This window comes from Bufo gargarizans, chromosome 4, assembly GCF_014858855.1.
Source record: "Bufo gargarizans isolate SCDJY-AF-19 chromosome 4, ASM1485885v1, whole genome shotgun sequence".
NCBI lineage: Eukaryota > Metazoa > Chordata > Amphibia > Anura > Bufonidae > Bufo > Bufo gargarizans.
In genome coordinates this window covers 357,869,326-357,887,928 of record NC_058083.1, presented here as the reverse complement: position 1 = coordinate 357,887,928, position 18,603 = coordinate 357,869,326, and the positions used below count along the sequence as shown (strand labels likewise).

The window sequence follows — 18,603 nt, the reverse complement described above, 5'->3', positions numbered from 1 at the left end:
TGGTAAGTTGCATGACCAAGCAATAAACGGTGAAAGTAGTGTAGTGCAGAAGTGTAAAAAGTGGCCTGGTCATTAAGGGTGTTTCAGCTAGGGGGGTTGAAGTGGTTAAAGACTGCATTTTTTAACATTGTGTAAATTTTGGGCACCAGCACAGAAGAAAGACAGAGTGCGTTCAAACATAGGAAACTAAACGAAAAAAAATTGAATGGCTAGACTACAGTACCCAGAAAGATTTTGCAAAACTAAACCCTAGTTTTCATAAAGATGGCTTAAGGGAGATCTAATTACTATGTATACATTTATCAGGGGTCAGTACAGAGATCTCTCCCATCATCTATTTATCCCCAGGATTGAGACTGACGAGGGGACACCCTCTGCGTCTGGAGGAAAGAAGGTTTGTACACAAATATAGAAGAGGATTCTTTATGGTAAGAGCAGTGAGACTCTCTGCCTGAGGAGGTGGTGATGGCGAGTTCACTAAAAGAATTCAAGAGGGGCCTGGATGTATTTCTGGAGTGTAATATTACAGGTTATAGATATTAGATTTCTTCAGAAAAGTTATTGATCAAGGGAGTTATTCTCATTAACCGATTTGGAGTCGGAAAGGAATTTTTATTCCCCTAAAATGATTAAAATTGTCTTCTACTCCATGAGGGTTTTTGTATTCCACTGGATCAGCTTTGTCTTTACAGTATAATAGAAAGAAACAGGTTGACATATGTTTTTTTTTAGAACAGGGAGCATCTATTATAAGACCATGATGGTAAAATATATTTTTCTTTTTAAACAATCACAAAAAATTAAAAAAAAAAAAAGGGAACAGGTCACTTTCTCTGACACGTCTGTTTTAGCAACTACTTGCATCTCCCATGTAATCACAATTTTGTAGCATCTTTTGATACAACTCCATATTTTTGCCAGTCTTCCATTATTCCTACTTGAAGTTCAGGAATGAACTGAGTGTTATCAGCTGAAGTTGTACTCCTGAACAGCTTGCCACTGGCAGACTGGGCAGAGGCACTACCCGCCACTGGTAAAACCCAAGTGGATCTTTACCGCAGACTGCTGGAATTTCCTTTATAAACCTCTAGTAGGAATAGTAATGGCACAACATAGAGTCACAAACAAAATTGTTATCTCATGGAGAATGCAAGAAGGTAAAGAGGACTTTTTAGCCAGGGAGAAGGAGAGAAAATAAAAAATAAAAAACAAAAAATAAAAACAGGCAGGGTAGCAGCTTCAGCGGGGGGTACCCAGCAAAGAAAGTTATTTACTATATTTTTCGCTTTATAAGACACGCTATTTTTGGGGGGAAAGTAGCTGTGCGTCTTATAAAGCGACTAGACATAATAGGCGAGCGTGGCGGCATGATGTGAAAAGGGGTGTGCCACGCTCTCCTCCCTAATCACCCACCTCTCCTGCTTGCCCGCGGGTCTGTGCCGCTTGCAATGCCTGGACGTCGGCTTGGTTCTGTCTCTGCCCCCTGTGTCTGCTCCTAGCCCCGGGACATCTGCAGTTACAATCCTCACGGGGCTCGCTCCAGCCTTCCCGAGCCGCCTACATACACCCAGACCACACTCTCCTCTGGCAGGCTTCCCCATCTCCATGGGAACCTCCCAGGGCTAAAAAGTGTAGTGTCGGATCGGAGGTTTGCGATCGCAGGGATAAAGCGTAGTGTCTGATCTAGGGTTGTTTCGAGTATCGAATTCTCGATACCCAATTAATACTTTTGCCTGGTATCGACCAAGATACCAGGATTTTCCTTTTTTCGATACTAGGCTTCGCTATTGTGCAGTCTAGTATTAGAGAACAAGGAGTGCGCTGCTCTCAGCGGGCTCCGTGTTCTCCTCAGCAGCACAGGGGAGAAGGAAGCAGTTTCTCCCTCCCCCTTGTGCCGCTGCTGCCACTAATGAGGAGAGAGGGACGGGCGCACTGCGCCACCAATGAAAGTATACGTTTAATAAAAATCCTTGAGCAGCAGTTAACCCCTAAGCTGCTGCACCAGCCTCCTCTATTAAGTGTTAATTATATTATTATTCGTGGTGTAGTGTGCCCTCCCCCCAGTATTAAAATCATTGGTGGCAGTGGCCACAGGGTCCCCTCCCCTCCTCCTCTTCATTGGTGGCAGTGGCAGTTCCGATCAGAGCCCCAGCAGTGTAATCCTGGGGCTCCGATGAGTTATGGCAGCCATGTTTGATACCCAGACTGACGCAGGACTTCTTCACAGAAGTTCGGGTTTGGGATCGGTGTTGTGTAAATTTTATTATTTTCCCTTATAACATAGTTATAAGGGAAAATAATAGCATTCTTAATACTGAATGCAAAGTAAATTAGGGATGGAGGGATTTAAAAAAATTAAATCAAACTCCCCTCGTGCACTTGTTCGCGAAGCCCGGCTCGTCTTCATTCTTCTTTGAGGACCTGGGAGGAAAAGGACCTTTGGTGACGTCAGTGTGGTCATCGCATGGTCCATCACCATGGTGATGGACCATGTGGTGAGCGCAGTGACGTCACCAAAGGTCCTTTTCCTCCCAGATCCTCAAAGAAGAAGAAAGACGACAAGCCGGGAAGCGCGAACAAGTGGTTGAGGAGAGTTTATTTAAAATGTATTTATTTTATTTTTTTTATTTTTTTTTATATCCCTCCATCTCTAATTTACTTTGCATTCAGTATTAAGAATGCTATTATTTTCCCTTATAACCATGTTATAAAGGGCAAATAATAAAAATCGGGTCCCCATCCAGATTGTCACCTAGCAACCATGCGTGAAAAATCGTACCGCTTCCGCACTTGCTTGCTATTTTCACGCAGCCCCATTCACTTCCATGGGGCCTGCGTTGCGTGAAAAACGCACAATATAGAGCATGCTGTGATTTTCATGCAACGCACAAGTGATGCATGAAAATCACTGCTCATGTGCACAGCCCCATAGAATTGAATGGGTCCGGATTCAGTGTGGGCGCAATGCGTTCACCGCATTGAACCCGGCTGAAAACTCGCCCATGTGAAAGAGGCCTAATAGAGCTCTATTAGGGTGAATAGGACAAAGGGTTCAAAATATCCCAGGTTCTAGCCCCCAAGGGGGGAAATAGTTATTAAATAAAAAGTGTAAAACAAATAAAAATAAAGTAAAAATTTTAAGTATAAATCACCCCTTTCCCAATTTAATATCCCAGTTTTTGTTAAACACCTGTAAAATCTTTTTCTCGTCTTTTCCATTGGGGGACACAGACCATGGGTATAGCTTAGGCTACCACTAGGAGACACTATGCAAATAAGAAAAAACTGCTCCTCCTCCACTGACTATACCCCCATGCTCCAACAGGAGGACCTGTTTTGCAGTGCGTGCAAAAGCAGTAGGAGAAGGAGACCAAAACCAAATGGTAATGAAGAAAAAAACAGAACCGAGGAACACCGCCATCAGGCCATTAACGATAAGGTCCCAATAGATAGAACCAACACCTCCTGTAACAGACAAGAATGGGTGGGAGCTGTGTCCCCCAATGGAAAAGATGAGAAAAAGATTTTACAGGAGAGTTTCACAAAAAATCTCCTTTTCTCGCCCATTCCATTGGAGGACACAGACCATGGGACGTCCTAGAGCAGTCCATGGGGTGGGAGTCCAACACTTCCAGAGGGAAACGTCCAACGGTTAAACAGGAACCACAGCCTGCAATACCTTGCGCCCTAGGGCAGCATCAGCCGACGCCAGAGAGTGCAGCTGGTAGAACTTGGTAAAGGTATGTAAGGCCGACCATGTGGCCGCCTCAAAGTTGTGATGTAGAGGCTCGATTGCGCTTAGCCCAGGAGGGCCCCGCCCCACCGCCCTGGTGGAGTGCGCGGTAACCCCTGTCGACCGAATCCACCGAGCCACAGTGACCTTGGAGGCCGCCAGACCCTTACGAGGCCCCTCGGGAATCAAAGCAGCGAAATGGGGCAGTAACCGACAGTAACACCCGCAAAGCACGGACAACATCCAGAGAATGGAGAGCTCGCTCCTTGGGGTCCGCCGGAGCAGGGCAAAAAGAGGGCAGAATTATGTCCTCATTAAGGTGGAAGGCGGAGATCATCTTGGGCAAAAAAGAAGGGACTGGGCGCAGTACCACCTTATCCTTGTGGAAGACCAGAAAGGGTTTCTTGGAGGAAAGGGCGGCTAGCTCCGATACCCTCCTGATAGAGGTAATGGCCACCAAAAAGACCACCTTCCAGGTGAGAAGACTCAGGGAAATGTCCCTCAGGGGTTCAAAAGGAGCCGTCTGGAGAGAAGACAGAACCAGGTTCAGATCCCAGGGGGGCAGGGGAGGGACATACGAAGGGACCGAATGCGCCACCCCCTGTAGGAAGGTCCTCACCTGGACTGAAGAGAGCTAGAGACCGCTGAAAGAAGATGGCCAGAGCAGAGACCTGACCCTTTAGAGACCTCAGGGACATTCCCATCACGAGACCCGACTGGAGAAAGGAGAGGACCAACGGAACAGAGAAGCGAAGGGGAAAAACACCTAACTTCTCGCAAGAGGAAAGAAAGGCTTTCCAGGTACGATAGTATATCTGGAGGAAGCTGGTTTCCTGGCTCTTATAATGGTCCTCACGACAGAGTCTGAGAAGCTCCTCTTCTTCAAGATGGAGGTCTCAACAGCCACACGGTTAAACAAGCGGCTGTAAATTCTGGTGGAAGAGCGGTCCTTGAGACAGCAGGTCCTCCATGAGAGGAAGAGGCCACAGAACGTCTGCCAGCATCCGAGTGACCTCCGAGAAGCAGGCGTGGCAAGGCCAATCGGGGGAGATGAGTATGGTCGGGATCCATTCCGCCGCAACCCTGCGAAGAACCTTTGGGAGTAGAGGCAGTGGTGTGAAGACAGAGGAGCTCGAAGTTTTGCCACGGAGACACCAGAGCGTCCACCCCGTACGCCTCCGGATCCCGAGCTCAGGCCAGGAACGTGGGAATCTTGTTGTTGAGCCTGGAAGCCATCAGGTCCACGTCTGGGCGGCCCCAACGGCGACAGACGTCTTCGAATACGTCTGGATGCAGAGACCACTCTCCCGGATCCACCCTGTTGCGACTGAGAAAGTCTGCCATCCAGTTTTCGACCCCTGGGATGTACACTGCAGACAATATTGGAACATGAGTTTCCGCCCACTGGAGGATCATTTTCACCTCTTGCATCACCGTCCGGCTGCGGGTTCCGCCCTAATGATTGATGTAGGCCACAGCTGTGGCATTGTCCGACTGGACCCTTACCGGGAGACCCGCTAGGAGGGGGGGGGGGTCCAATGAGATAGAGGAAAATTGCTCTTAGCTCCAGTATGTTTATCAGAAGGCAGGCTTCCACCTCTGACCACTACCCCTGAACTGTCTGAGCCAGGAGAACGCCACCCCAACCCAGGAGACTAGCATCGGTGGTGACGACTGTCCAGGAGATTGGGAGGATGGATCTCCCCAAAGCCAGATTCTAAGGGGACAGCTACCACGGGAGTTCCATGTGAACCCGAGGAGGTAGGCGGAACTGAGAGTCCAGACCCCTCGATTTCCTGATCCAGAAGGACAGATTCGCCTGTTGCAGAGGCAGAGTGTGAAACTGGGAAAAGGGGACAGCCTCGAAGGAGGCCACCATAAGCCCCAGAACCTGCATGCACTCCCTGAAGGAGATACACAGGGAATGCAGAAGGCGAGACACCGACTCCCGTATCAGTGAGAACTTGCAATCTGGAAGGAATACCTGGGGGCTGCAGTGGTGTCCAGAATCATCCCCAGGAAGGTCACACTCTGGGAAGGAGAGAGGACTTTGGGAAGTTGATCAGCCAGCCGAACTGTTGTACAGTCTGAACAGTGATCCTGACGCTGTCTTCGGCCTGGGGACGAGAGGGAGCCTTTATCAGTATGTCATCCCGGTAGGGCAACAGATATGCCCCTGGTGCGAAGAAGAGCCATGAGCGGGCCAAGATCTTTGTGAATACCTGCGGGGCTGTCGCCACCCCAAAGGGAAGGGCGACAAACTGATAGTGATGGCCGCCAATGACGAAGCGCAGGAATATGTGGCGAGATTCTGCGATAGGGACATGCAGATAGGCGTCCCGGATGTCCACTGACGTGAGGAACTCCCCTGGAAGAAGAGAAGCAATAACTGAGCGGAGGGATTCCATTCGGAACCTCCACACCCGCAGGGACTTGTTTAAGAGCTTCAGGTCTAGGACCAGATGGACGCACTGATCCCTCCTTCTTTGGCACTACAAAGAGGTTTAAGTAGAACCCTGTACCCTGTTACTCCAGAGGAACTGGGGCAACTACTCCCCGGACCCGAAGGGAAGAGACCGCTTGTAAAAGGACCGAGGCTCAGGCCGGATCCCCTGGAACCCGAAAAGGGAAGAAACGTTCTGGAGGTCTGGAAGCGAATTCTATCTTGTAACCGGAAGTTACAACTTCCAGGGCCCAGGTGTCTTGAACGCGAGCTGTTCAGACCTGCTGAAAGGAGAGCAGACGGCCCCACCACTGCAGGAGGTGGGGGCGCCCCTTCAGGCGGAGGACTGCTTGGGAGTTGCAGGGCTGGCAGAAGTCCCCTGAAATTGTGCCCGCGGGCGCCAGGGGGGTTGAGGCTTAAAGCAAGGCTTCTTGCGGGAGTCCCGAGAGCCGCCGGAGGAGGGGGCTATTGCAGACCTGGAGGAGGAGCGCCGAAAGGACTGGTTTCTTGAGCCAAAGGGGCGAGCTCTGAAGGCGCGCTTGAATCTAGATTGGGGCAGGTGTGTGCTCTTGCCCCCCGTAGCGTCAGAGATCATCTCGTCCAGCTTAGCACCGAAGAGCCTGGAGCCCGCAAAGGGGAGGTTAGTGAGGGAGCACTTGGAGGAAGCGTCGGCCTCCCAGACCTTCAACCAGACCCCCTTGCGCTGAGTGACCGAGAGGGCCGAAACACACGCAAAAAGAGTGCCAACGTCCAATGAGGCCTCACAGAGGAATGTTGTCGCTTGGGACATCTGGAGGACGAAGTTCAGGGTGCCCGCAGAGGCATCCTGCTCTGCGAGATCCTGATGGCACTGCAACCACACCGAAAGCGCCCTGGCTACCCAGGCTGAGGTGAATGCGGGCCACAGACCTGTGCCCGCCAGAGTAAAGATGGCTTTGGAAAGGGAGTCCAAACGCCTGTCAACGGAGTCCTGTAGGGAGGACCCGTCCAGGACTGGCATTGCCGTATTCTTAGCCAATCTGGCCACCGGTGGGTCGACCTTAGGAGGAGAAGACCATTGCTGCACATTATTTGCCGGGAAAGGATACAGAGTATCCATGCGCCTTGTGGCAGAAAAACAGGGATTAGGGCGCTCCCAAGCCTTTGAAAGGACCTTGGCAAACTCGCCATGAATGGGGAATGTGACTGCCTCTGGTGCGCCACCTCTGGAGTGGAAAAGGTGGAATTCCTGGCTACTAGCAGAAGGAGGTTCCCCCTGGATGTCAAAGGTATCACGGACCGCCGTGACCAAGTCTGCCACCATGGTGGAGAGCTTAGGCGAGGGTTCCGGTTCCGTGTCCTCATCCGAGCAGGACCTTTCCCTTCAGACCCGTAGTCCCTGCGAGGAAGAGAAGCAGAGTCATCCGAGGAGGGATGCTGCTGCGTACGCTGCCTCTTAACGGTCGAGCGTCCTCTGTGGGGGGCATTGGGAGGTGGAGCGGTGGTAACCAAAGGCGGTGGATCCGAGGCCGCCATGCGTTCCATAAAGGCCATGGCCACGCGCAAGACTTGAGCCAAGTCTGCGGCCGTCCTAGCTATGGCAGAGGCCCAGGAGGGCTCCGTGGACTCCAAAGGGACGGAGGAGGGACTGGGCTGGTTTGGTGGAGGGGGAGGAGGATGATACTGTCCAGAAGCAAGGTAAGAGTCACAGGAGCCTGTAACCGATAGTGGCAAGCAGCAAACCATACAGAATCCCAGTGGGACCTGAGGAGTCGCTTTAGATTTTTGGGGGGCCCCAGGTCTTGGCATGACGGCGGCAATCCCGGAGTCAGGGTCTCCTACAGTTTTGCGGAACACCATCTGCCCTACCGTGACCTGTGAGGAGCTGGAGTAGCAGCCAAGTGTGGATGAAGCGCTAAGGCAAAGCGGAAGCGCCGAAGTTGACGAGATAGGCTCCATCCCTCAGTTGCGTCACAGAGCGCGCAAAAAAACATGAAAGAAGGCAGAACCCGACTCTGAAAATGGCACCCACCGTGCAGGGGGTGCTGAAAATAGCCACTGCCCCAAGAAGGAACCTCCTCCCTCTCACCCAGCAGGCCCACCCAGATCCACAGGTAAGCCCTAAAAAGCCGTGGCACAGTGTGAGCACAGGGGGAGAAGGAGTTTGCAGGAGAGCCGCTGTACTTATCCGAGTCCTGCAGTCTTCACCCTCTGTTCTAGACAAGCAGGGGTTCACCTCTTCAGTCATCTGGCACAAGGAGTGGCAGTGCACTGAAAAGAGGGCAGGACTAGGTGACCCCGGATCTTGTAGGCCACCGGAGCTGCAGGTCGAGCCCGGTTCCACTTATCTTCTGGGGGGGAAAGGGAGGTAGCCTGGGGCGGTCATTCAACCCCGGGTCTCGCTCCGCTGAGAGACCAGGGACGCACCAAGTCCTATGCGGTGAGCACCGTAAACACACCGCCCGCCCCCCCCCCCCCCCCCCCCCCAAAAAATAGGATCGGACTGTTCCATCATGGGCCGGACGTTCCATAAAATGCGGAATGCACGCAGCTTTTTTTGTCATTTTTTTTTTTTCATGTGGTATCGAATATCGCAATACTTGCATTTTGGTATCGAAACCGAATCAAAATTTGGGTATCGAAACAACCCTAGTCGGATTGGAGGTTTACGATCGCACAAACCCGATCCTACCCCTCGAACGAAGGGCCTATATATTTCTTAGTATTATAGATTTCCCATCCCCAGTCAGTCAATCTCTATTTCATCATGGTATCCTATTTTAATAAAGACATATGCATAGTGAGTACTGCAGAGAAGCGATTACAGGTAGTTTAGCAAAGCAGCACTGCTAGGGGCTGCTGCATACACTTTATATGTGATGGCTGGGCTGCTATAACTGGGGCCCAATGTAATGGGGTCAGATCCCCCCATAACAGAGTCATCCATAGATCACCCAATAAGTGTCCTCCACAGATCACCCATAACAGTGTGCCCTTCACAGACCTCCCATTAGTTCAAAACCCACAAACATTTCCTCTACAAAAACCTAGGTGCATCTTATCATCAGGTATGTCTTATAAAGCTAAAAATACAGTAACTGAACAAAAAAAAAAAAAAGAAATCAATGAAAGGTCCTCTAAAGCTGTTATGCAATGACTGATGTAAAAAATGTAAATCAATTTCTTTCTAACAAAGCTAGAACCAGCCCATGGATCCAGAACTCGACATTCACTGCTCCAATTTGCTCTGCTAAATTTATATCAAGCTGGCAGCTGAGGGTTTATGTCCTTTCTGCTGCAGACTTTTCCCCATAGCTGCCACCTCTTATAACAGAACATATAGCTGGTGGCAGTTGAAGATTTAAACTGAGTGTGTGACCCCCTCAGTGAGACAGGCAAATAAAAGGAGGAGGAAATGGAGTTAAAAAAAATTAAAAATCACAGGAGGCGCTATACAGATACATTTTTGTGAATAACTGGGTGGCTCTGCTAAATATTTTTTTTGACGATGACGACATGCAATTACAAAAGTATTCAGATCCAGGTGCTGAAAACAATATTCTGCCCACTGTTGCTGTCACTTAGCAAAGCCACATTTGATCATACTTTGTTTACAGGAGAAAGTAAATGTAATATCACACTGAACTAAAGTTATTGGAAGCCCCTCTGACATTTCCATGGAAAATTTCTGCACTTCTCTACTTACCGAGTATTCCTTGTAATGATCCGTAATGCGTTGGCGCTCTTTTTCTTGAAGAATAATGGAGTACTCTGCATGCTTGGTAGGATATTCTTTTATCATGAGGTCAATAACTTCATCACTTTTCAGAGCTGTCAGACCTTTGAAAATGGCAAGGAGAGAGGATTCTGATAGTCTAGCAGCAGTCCAACCAGACAATGACATTAAAAGATGTGTTAAAAACTATGAACAACTTTGGGGGACAATTTTTTAAAATCACAACTTTACTCATTTTGGACTTGGTGTTTATTAAAAATTTTCAACAGTTTTTATTCCACAGCTTTCAGTTTCAGTATATCTGCAGACAATCTTGCTTTCTATTTTACAGAGAATTGGTCAGGAAGCCACTGATGGCTGTGAAGCTTTCATCTCTGAACTCCTGACAGCTCATGAACGCTCATTAGAGATAAATCCTTATTAGAGGAGTTTAATAACCACCCACCATGAGGGCTCATGCACACAAACACATGCATAAGCCCTAACTCTAAGGCCTCTTTCACACGGGCGTCATGTTTTTTGCCCGGATAAGAGGCGGGTGCGTTGCGGGAAAATGCGCGATTTTTCCGCGCGAGTGCAAAACATTGTCATGCGTTTTGCACTTGCGTGAGAAAAATCGCGCATGTTTGGTACCCAGACCCGAACTTCTTCACAGAAGTTCGGGCTTGGGATTGATGTTCTGAAGATTGTATTATTTTCCCTTATAACATGGTTATAAGGGAAAATAATAGCATTCTGACTACAGAATGCTTTGTATAATAGTGCTGGAAGGGTTAAAAATATTAAAAAAGTTAACTCACCTTCTCCTCTTGTTCGCGCAGATTCCACTCTGTTCTTTAGCTGTGGACTGAATGACCTGAGGTGACGTCAGATCACATGCTCCAATCACATGGTCTATCACCATGGTGATGGAGCATGTGATCTGACGTCATCAAAGGTCCTTTAGCCCACAGATAAAGAACAGACCGGCATCTGCGCTAACAAGAGGAGAAGGTGAGTTAACTTTTTTATTATTTTTAACCCTTCCAGCACTATTATACAAAGCATTCTGTATTCAGAATGCTATTATTTTCCCTTATAACCATGTTATAAGGGAAAATAATACAGTGAATAGACTGTCACCTAGAACCCATGCGTGAAAATCACACCGCATCCGCACTTGCTTGCGGATGCATGCGATTTTCACGCAACCCCATTCATTTCTATAGGGCCTGCGTTACGTGAAAAACGCACAAAGAGGAGCATGCTGCGATTTTCACGCAACGCACAAGTGATGCGTGAAAATCACCGCTCGTGTGCACAGCCCCATAGAAATGAATGGGTCAGGATTCAGTGCGGGTGCAATGCGTTCACCGCACGCATCGCACCCGCACGGAAAACTCGCCCGTGTGAAAGGGGCCTAAGGCCCCATGCACACGGCCGTGTTTCACAGCCGTGTGCGGGCCGTGGAACCGCGGCCTGGATCCCTCCTGAGAGCAGGAGCGCACGGCGTCACTGGTTGCTATGACACCGTGCGCTCCCTGCTGCCGGCACAGTACAGTAATACACCGATATAGATCATACCAGTGTATTACTGTATTGCGGCGGCAGCAGAGAGCGCTCGGCGTCATAGCAACCAGTGACGCCGTGCGCTCCTGCTCTCAGGAGGGATCTAGGCCGCGGTTCCACGGCCATCACACGGCTGTGAAACACAGACGTGTGCATGGGGCCTAAAGCTGATGTCAGGTGGTTAAACAGAAGCTGGGTGGGCACCATAGCTACCGGGTGCCTGCTGTTACGTCGATCATGGATATTTAATCGCTCCGATCCCATAGTCAATTGCGACCACAGCATCTGAGAAAAACTGGCCCTCATATGGCAGCACTGACAAAAAACAGTAACTGCTCTTGAAATGCCACAACAACAAAAAATAAATAATTAAATTATGTGCCACTGATTAAAGTACTAAAATATTAAAAACTGAACATAGTTGGTATGACTATTATGCAACACAATGAATGGCACAAAATCCAAAAGATTAAATCAACAGCAGAATTTCAGGGTGAAGAGGGTTTCACACCCCCTCCCAAAAACGGATATAATAAAATATATGTACTGTAAAATGGTGCCCTCATACAGCTATGTCAATGGAAAAATAAAGTTAAATTACATCTGTTGAGATGCAGAAAATGAATAAATTCCTTTGGACTCAACACCAAAATAGGCATGGTACTTTGGGGGTTAAAGTTGTCCATTATTCTATATAGGGAGAAGCAGAGATCCTGAGAACAGGAGCCCTGTCCCCCTGGCTCTTTCTTTCTTCCTTCTCTACAGAACTGCCACAGAGCAGGAATGAAAGAAAATGGAAATGAAAATAAAGGGGGCTGTCCTTTAATAGCCTATCCTCAGGGGTCCAAAAACCTCCGTTTCAGAGTTGCCCCAGAGGCTGAACTACACAGCTCTCTCCACTGGATGGAGCAGGAGTGCAGTTCCATGCTTCTTCCACTGCAAAGCTGTGCAATTCCATGCAGAAGCTACTCAAACAAATTATTAGCGGGGTCAATATTGAAATCCCAGAAAACTCCTTCAATCTGGAAAATAGAAAAATAATTCCAGGCCATATTGCCCGGACCTACAGATGAAGGGAACATATATGGGAACCGCCCCTCGGCCACATCTGCAATAGAGCAGCCTCTATTCAACCACTTAAACATAGCTCCAGTCAAGTGAACAGAGCTTAGCCTTGCCCACACTAGTTGATACTAGTCGTGACACCAGTGGGCCTGCAGTTAACAGTGAGAAGGCTGCGGCGCTACTGGAGCGCCGCTGCCTTCACAAACAGCTGATCGGCGGGGATCCCAGGTGTGACCCCCGCTGATCAGAAGCCGATGATCTATCCAGAGGATAGATCATCAGTTAAATGAAAGTGCAGAACCCCTTTAAAAAGTGTCCACAAATAACCTGTTTTTAATTTTTCAGCTGCGGATTTTGCCATGTGAATATAGCCTTATCGAAATGCAAAGAGCCATTGTGCACCCTGGTTCCTCCTGCTTCCTCTGGCAACCCTCCCTTTCTGAACTGAGAGCTGAATGCTGAAGACACCAGATAGCTGCAAGATGCAGAGGCAGGCTTCTCAGCCAGTCTCTGCTTACCATGTTGCAGGTACTGACTCCAGTCCCATCTCCCTAAGGCCTCATGCACACGACCCTGGCGTTTTGCAGTCCGCCAATCACAGATGGCGTCCGTGCAAGTTACGCAATTTGCAGAACGGCACAGACAATCTTCAATATAAATGCCTATTCTTGTCCGCAAAGCGGACATGTTATATTTTTTAGCGGGGCCACAGAACGGAGCACACGGAGTGCTGACCACCTCTTTTGCGGCCCCATTGAAGGGAGTGTGTCCGGCGGCTCGGATGCGGATCCGAACAACGTCCGTGTGCATGAGGCCTAAGGCCTCATGCACACGTCAGTGATTTCTATCAGTGATTGTTAGCCAAAACCAGGATTGGAGCCTCCACAGACATAAAGGTAAGACATAAGATCTGCACCTGATCAATGTTGCGCAACAATTTTTATAATAGTCTATGGTGTCGCACTGCAACGTGATCGTTGCAGAAAAATCCATCTTGGATGGAATTTTGGCTACCGTCATGTGGAAGTCGCAGCATAACACCATAGACCAGGGATGGCCAACAATTTTTATAATGATAGTCTATGGCAGGGATGGCCAACCTGAGGCTCTCCAGCTGTTGCAAAACTACAACTCCCAGCATGCCCAGGCTGCCTACAGCAAGGCATGGTGGGAGTTGTAGTTTTGCAACAGCTGGAGAGCCTCAGGTTGGCCATCCCTGCCATAGACTATCATTATAAAAATTGTTGCGCGACATGTCGTCGTGTAGCCCTAGCCTTAGGCCTAAAGGTGTAATAAAAGTAATAAACCTAATGCTACAGTGTATCTGCTGCCAGCACTCCCCTTCACCTTCCCAATACCTCTGTGACCAGCAATGGGAAGATTTGGAGAGAAGCGGCGCTGCAGCATTCAGGAACACAGTACACTTATGTCCGCTTGGAAACCTGCATCTCCTCTCCCTTTTTTTCCCCAGGGCTTTTCACTGAACAACAACAACAACAACAACAACAACAAAAAAAAAAAAAAAAAGTATTTAACATGTCCAATCCTTCACTCCCCAACTTATTCTGCCAGGGAGCTCCCTGAAATTATGTTTTCGACAGGGTTATACACGTATTTTAGGTTGATAATGGATTGTGTAATCTTTTTGAAGTCAACTGCAATATACGGTATACAGATTTTTAATACATGAACTTGCTGCCTTTAGTATTTATTTGATGAATGAATTCAAAAGCTGCAGACACACAAATCTATACTTATGAAATACAATGGTAAAAAAGGACATTGTCTGTAATTACCTAATGTGCACTGAGTTTCTGTAATGACGTTGAGCTCCCTCAGGTAAAGTTTCTCCTTGTGTGAAAGATCTCTTCGTTCTAAATCTTTTAAGAAAAAACGTTTACAACTTCAGATTCAACAACAGCGAAGCAAACATGCCAGGACAGAACAACATTTTATTTTCCAGTAAGGAACAGCATGTAGTTATTTTACATGATGGGTTGTGGACGATGTAGCACTGGGGAGGGTGGCTACAGAAGGCGACACGTACACTTCCGACAATTATTTTCATATGAGAACCTGTCATCACGACATGAAGTGCAGTATGCAGGCAGCATGTTCTTTACTTTACTCACTATAGCATAGACCAGTGTTTCCCAAACCAGTGTGCCTCCAGCTGTTGCTAAACTACAACTCCCAGCATGCCTGGACAGCCTTTGGCTGTGCGGGCATGCTGGGAGTTGTAGTTTTGCAACAGCTGGAGGCACACTGGTTGGGAAACACTGGCATAGACATATTCCACAGCGGTGTACAGAAATCAGCATCACAATATCTCCAGAGGAGCTCACAATCTAAGTTCCCTATCAGTTTGGAGTTATAAAGCAGAAAAGAACCGAGCAGAGCGATAGATGGGGAAAATTAAGCAAAAGTAATTACGTCACAGTTGTGGCATTAAAAAGTCGCAAGTTAGGCCGCTCGGCATTTTTGAGCCATAATTTGCAACATTTTAAGTTTCCTGCCACTAATGTTGTAAGAAAGGGTGCGGTGTTATAGCTTGAGTCTACGCCAGCCCCTAGCTGGCATGGAGCACAAGAGATGTGCCCAATTTATTAAGAGGCACACAAGGGATCAAGACTGGTGTATGGGAATGCCAATATTGATAAATCTCCCCCATAGTTTTGTGGGAAAACATTGCTTACCGGTAATAGTTTTTCTCGATACCCATGACGGCACCCCATGCGACCAGGGACCTCCCATCCAAGACAGGAAACCTGAGAAGATAAAAGGTTCACACCCCCACCAAGCACCAGTGATAGTAATAAACAGTACTCCGGAGGTGAACACACGTAAGAAAGAGAGATCCAATACGGTACATTATATCTCTTCTGAACTAGACTGTACATTAGGGAATTTCCCTAAGAATCTTATCAAGGAGTAGCAGGCTACCCCGTATATAACCTTTTATGGTAACTATAATCCCTATAAAGATATTTTTTTTGGGGGGGGGGGGCCGTCATGGGTATCGAGAAAACCAATTATTGGTAAGCAATGTTGTTTTCCCCTCACCCATGACGGCACCCCATGCGAGATAGACTATTAATTAATGAGGAAACTAGGGAGGGAAAACCACCTGAAGCACCTTCCTACCAAAGGCGGTATCCGCGTGAATTTGGAGCCTGTAATGCTTTAAAAACGTATGTTGAGAACTCCACGTTGCTGCTCTACAAATTTGAGCCAGAGAGGCATCCGCCTTCTCGGCCCAGGACGTAGCCACCGCTCGAGTGGAGTGAGCTCCAAACCCTGAAGGGAGAGAGAGACCCTGTGCTAGATAGGCTTCGGAAATGGCCCTTTTGACCCATATAGCAATGACTGCCGTGGACACTTTCCGCCCCTTATTTCTCAAAACTGAATAAGGAGGTTTTCTTCCAGCCTCCAGGCAGAGGTAGACTCCAAATAAGTTAACAAACATCTTTTGACGTCCAGGCAATGATACTCCCTTTCTAAATCATTGGAAGGATTGGAGCAGAAAGATGGAAGATTAACATCTTGACTTCTGTGGAAGTCCGTAACCACTTTTGGCTCGAAGGACGGGAGAGGCCTAATAATAACTTTGTCGTCTAAGATCTGGGTATAAGGTGAAAAAGCCGAGAAGGCTTGAATCTCTGAAATCCTTCTAGCTGAAGTAATGGCCAGTAAAAAAGACATCTTAAAAAGGAGAGCACATCTTAAAAAGGAGAGCACATCTTAAAAAGGAGAGCACATCTTAAAAAGGAGAGCACATCTTAAAAAGGAGAGCACATCTTAAAAAGGAGAGCACATCTTAAAAAGGAGAGCATATCTTAAAAAGGAGAGCATATCTTAAAAAGGAGAGCATATCTTAAAAAGGAGAGCATATCTTAAAAAGGAGAGCATATCTGCCACATGCACTCTCAGGGTGGAAGCCCTAAGCCCCTTATCCAGGTCAGCTTGTAAAAAGTCTAGGACCTTAGAGACATTTGGGGGGAGAGAAGGGGTCAGGATTGATCCCTAAGAAGGAGGAGAAGACCTCCCAGATCTTATTATATTTCCTAGCTGTAGTAGCTTTCCTACTTCCCAGAATGGTGGTCACTACTGATTGGGACAGACCCCGACCTAACCAAATCCCCCTCTCAGTCTCCACACTGCCAGGTGCAAGATTTTTGGATTGGGATGCAGGATTGGGCCTTAATACAATAGATCCTCCCGGGGAGGTAGGAGGCTTTTTGGCCATACTGGGGCAACTAGGGTAATTATCGCTTTCTCCCTCTGGACTTTCTTTAGGACCTGCGGAATTAGGGAAAAAGGAGGGAAGGCATAACCCTCCTCCCGAGACCAGTCCTGTGCTAGGGTTGGGCGATATACAGGCATCACTATATACCGCGGTATTAAAAAAACGTTGATATGGCGATATCGCTGTTTCCTAAATACCGCGGTATATTTTGTGACGTCATCACCTTTCCCTTCTGTCGCACAGTCTACCTCCTTTGTTTTTTATTCTGGTATCTACGAAAAAAGGGGGGGGGGCCTGGGGAACTGGAAAGCCCTTCTTTTTGGCGGCGGCCTTTACGCTGGGTTCAGACCTGAGCGTACTTGAACGTACGCTCTGTGTGCGCGATTGTACGGGCATTTGCAATCGCGCATACAGAGACAAGCGAACGCCCATTGTCGCGCGTTCCCGCTGAAGTCTATGTATGGGAACGCACGAGCGTAGGGGGCGTCGGGCGTTTTACTGCGTGATCATACGCGCTGTAAAACGCTCAGGTGAGAACCATTCCCATAGGGAATTATTGGTTCTTGCCTGTTGAGCGTTTTACAGCGCGTAGGAACGCGCTGTAAAACGCTCAGGTCTGAACCCAGCCTAAAAAAGGTAGGAAGGGAGGCCAAAACTTCTTCTCTTGGCTTCTTCTCACTGAGATGCTGTTCTAACTGTTCCAGCCAGATATGCAGTGATCTAGAAACCCATGATGCTGCGACAGCAGGTCTCAAGCAGGTAGAGGATTCCCATGCCTTCTTTAAATAAAAATCCGCTTTCTTGTCTAAAAGGGTGAGACAGGCTACCCAGTTCATCAAACGGTAGAGCAGACTTCTTGGCGATCTTTGCAACTGGAGCGTCTACTGTTGGGGCCTTGCCCCAAATAGCTGCTACTTTCTCATCAAAGGGATATTTCCTTTTAACAGAGTTTGGGATAAAAAAAAACTTCCCATCAGGATTTTTCCATTCCTTCCTAATTAATGCTTGGACATTTTCGTTAATGGTGAAAATTCTATGCTTCCTGGGACCTAGCCCCTGAAAAGCTATATCTGCTGTAGACTTAGTCTTTTTCACATCTTCCAGTTGCATGGCCGCTCTGACAGCTTTAAGAAGGTTTTGGGTGTCTTCGGGCGAAAAAAAAGGAACCCCCTGCCTCCTCGTCTTCTGACGATGTAGCGTCGTTAGAAAATAACTAGCCCGCTTCTCTTTCCTCCACGTCGGAGCGGTCTCTCTCAGAATCCCTAACATCCGGGGACTTTTCTGGTGACCTATGGCGGCTTTTACTCAATGACTTTAAAGGGGCCCTGACCTCAGATCTTATTAGGGACCTCATGTTTTTTTTGAGAGGCTTTGAGAATCCTCCGCCACCAACTTATCAATACACGGGGTGCATAACGGTTTAGAATACAAGGATGCCAGGGCCACTTTATATCCCGCACACTCCTTATGTTTTGTTTTTGAAGTCGCTTTTTTAGGGGTCTTTGTAACCTAAACAAGCCAAGCAAACAACACCCCATTAATAAAGAAAAAGATCCATCTCACCACCGATCTTTGTCCCCACTCCTCAGGGCTGGTACCGGACTAGCAGGTCTCGAGGGTTCCAGGGGTTCGGCGCACCCATCTACCGGCTCGGACATCTTTGCAGGGAAAATGAGCTTCTTCGGCACAGCACTGTGTGCTGCATCAGCTGGCTGGATTCCCCCCGCAGCCACATTTATATTTTAAAAGACGCGCCTAGGCAATTCCGGCACTTCTTCCCTACTTCCGAGTTAAGCCCCGCCGGAAGCGCGCGCATGCGCAGACGCCCCCCCGACGCCAACAGGAAGCCAGGC

General features: G+C 48.2%; 1 protein-coding gene across 1 annotated transcript in view; it reads right to left on the bottom strand.

Annotated features, from left to right (window-relative positions):
- PHF10 (PHD finger protein 10) overlaps nt 1–18,603 on the bottom strand; it is a 119,061-nt gene that overhangs the window by 77,432 nt on the left and 23,026 nt on the right. The window contains exons 4-5 of the mRNA XM_044290038.1: nt 14,301–14,384; nt 9,862–9,995 (exon numbers count right to left, since the gene is read on the bottom strand). Of these exons, the coding sequence (XP_044145973.1) occupies nt 9,862–9,995; nt 14,301–14,384 (218 nt within the window). The remainder of the gene's footprint in view (nt 1–9,861; nt 9,996–14,300; nt 14,385–18,603) is intronic.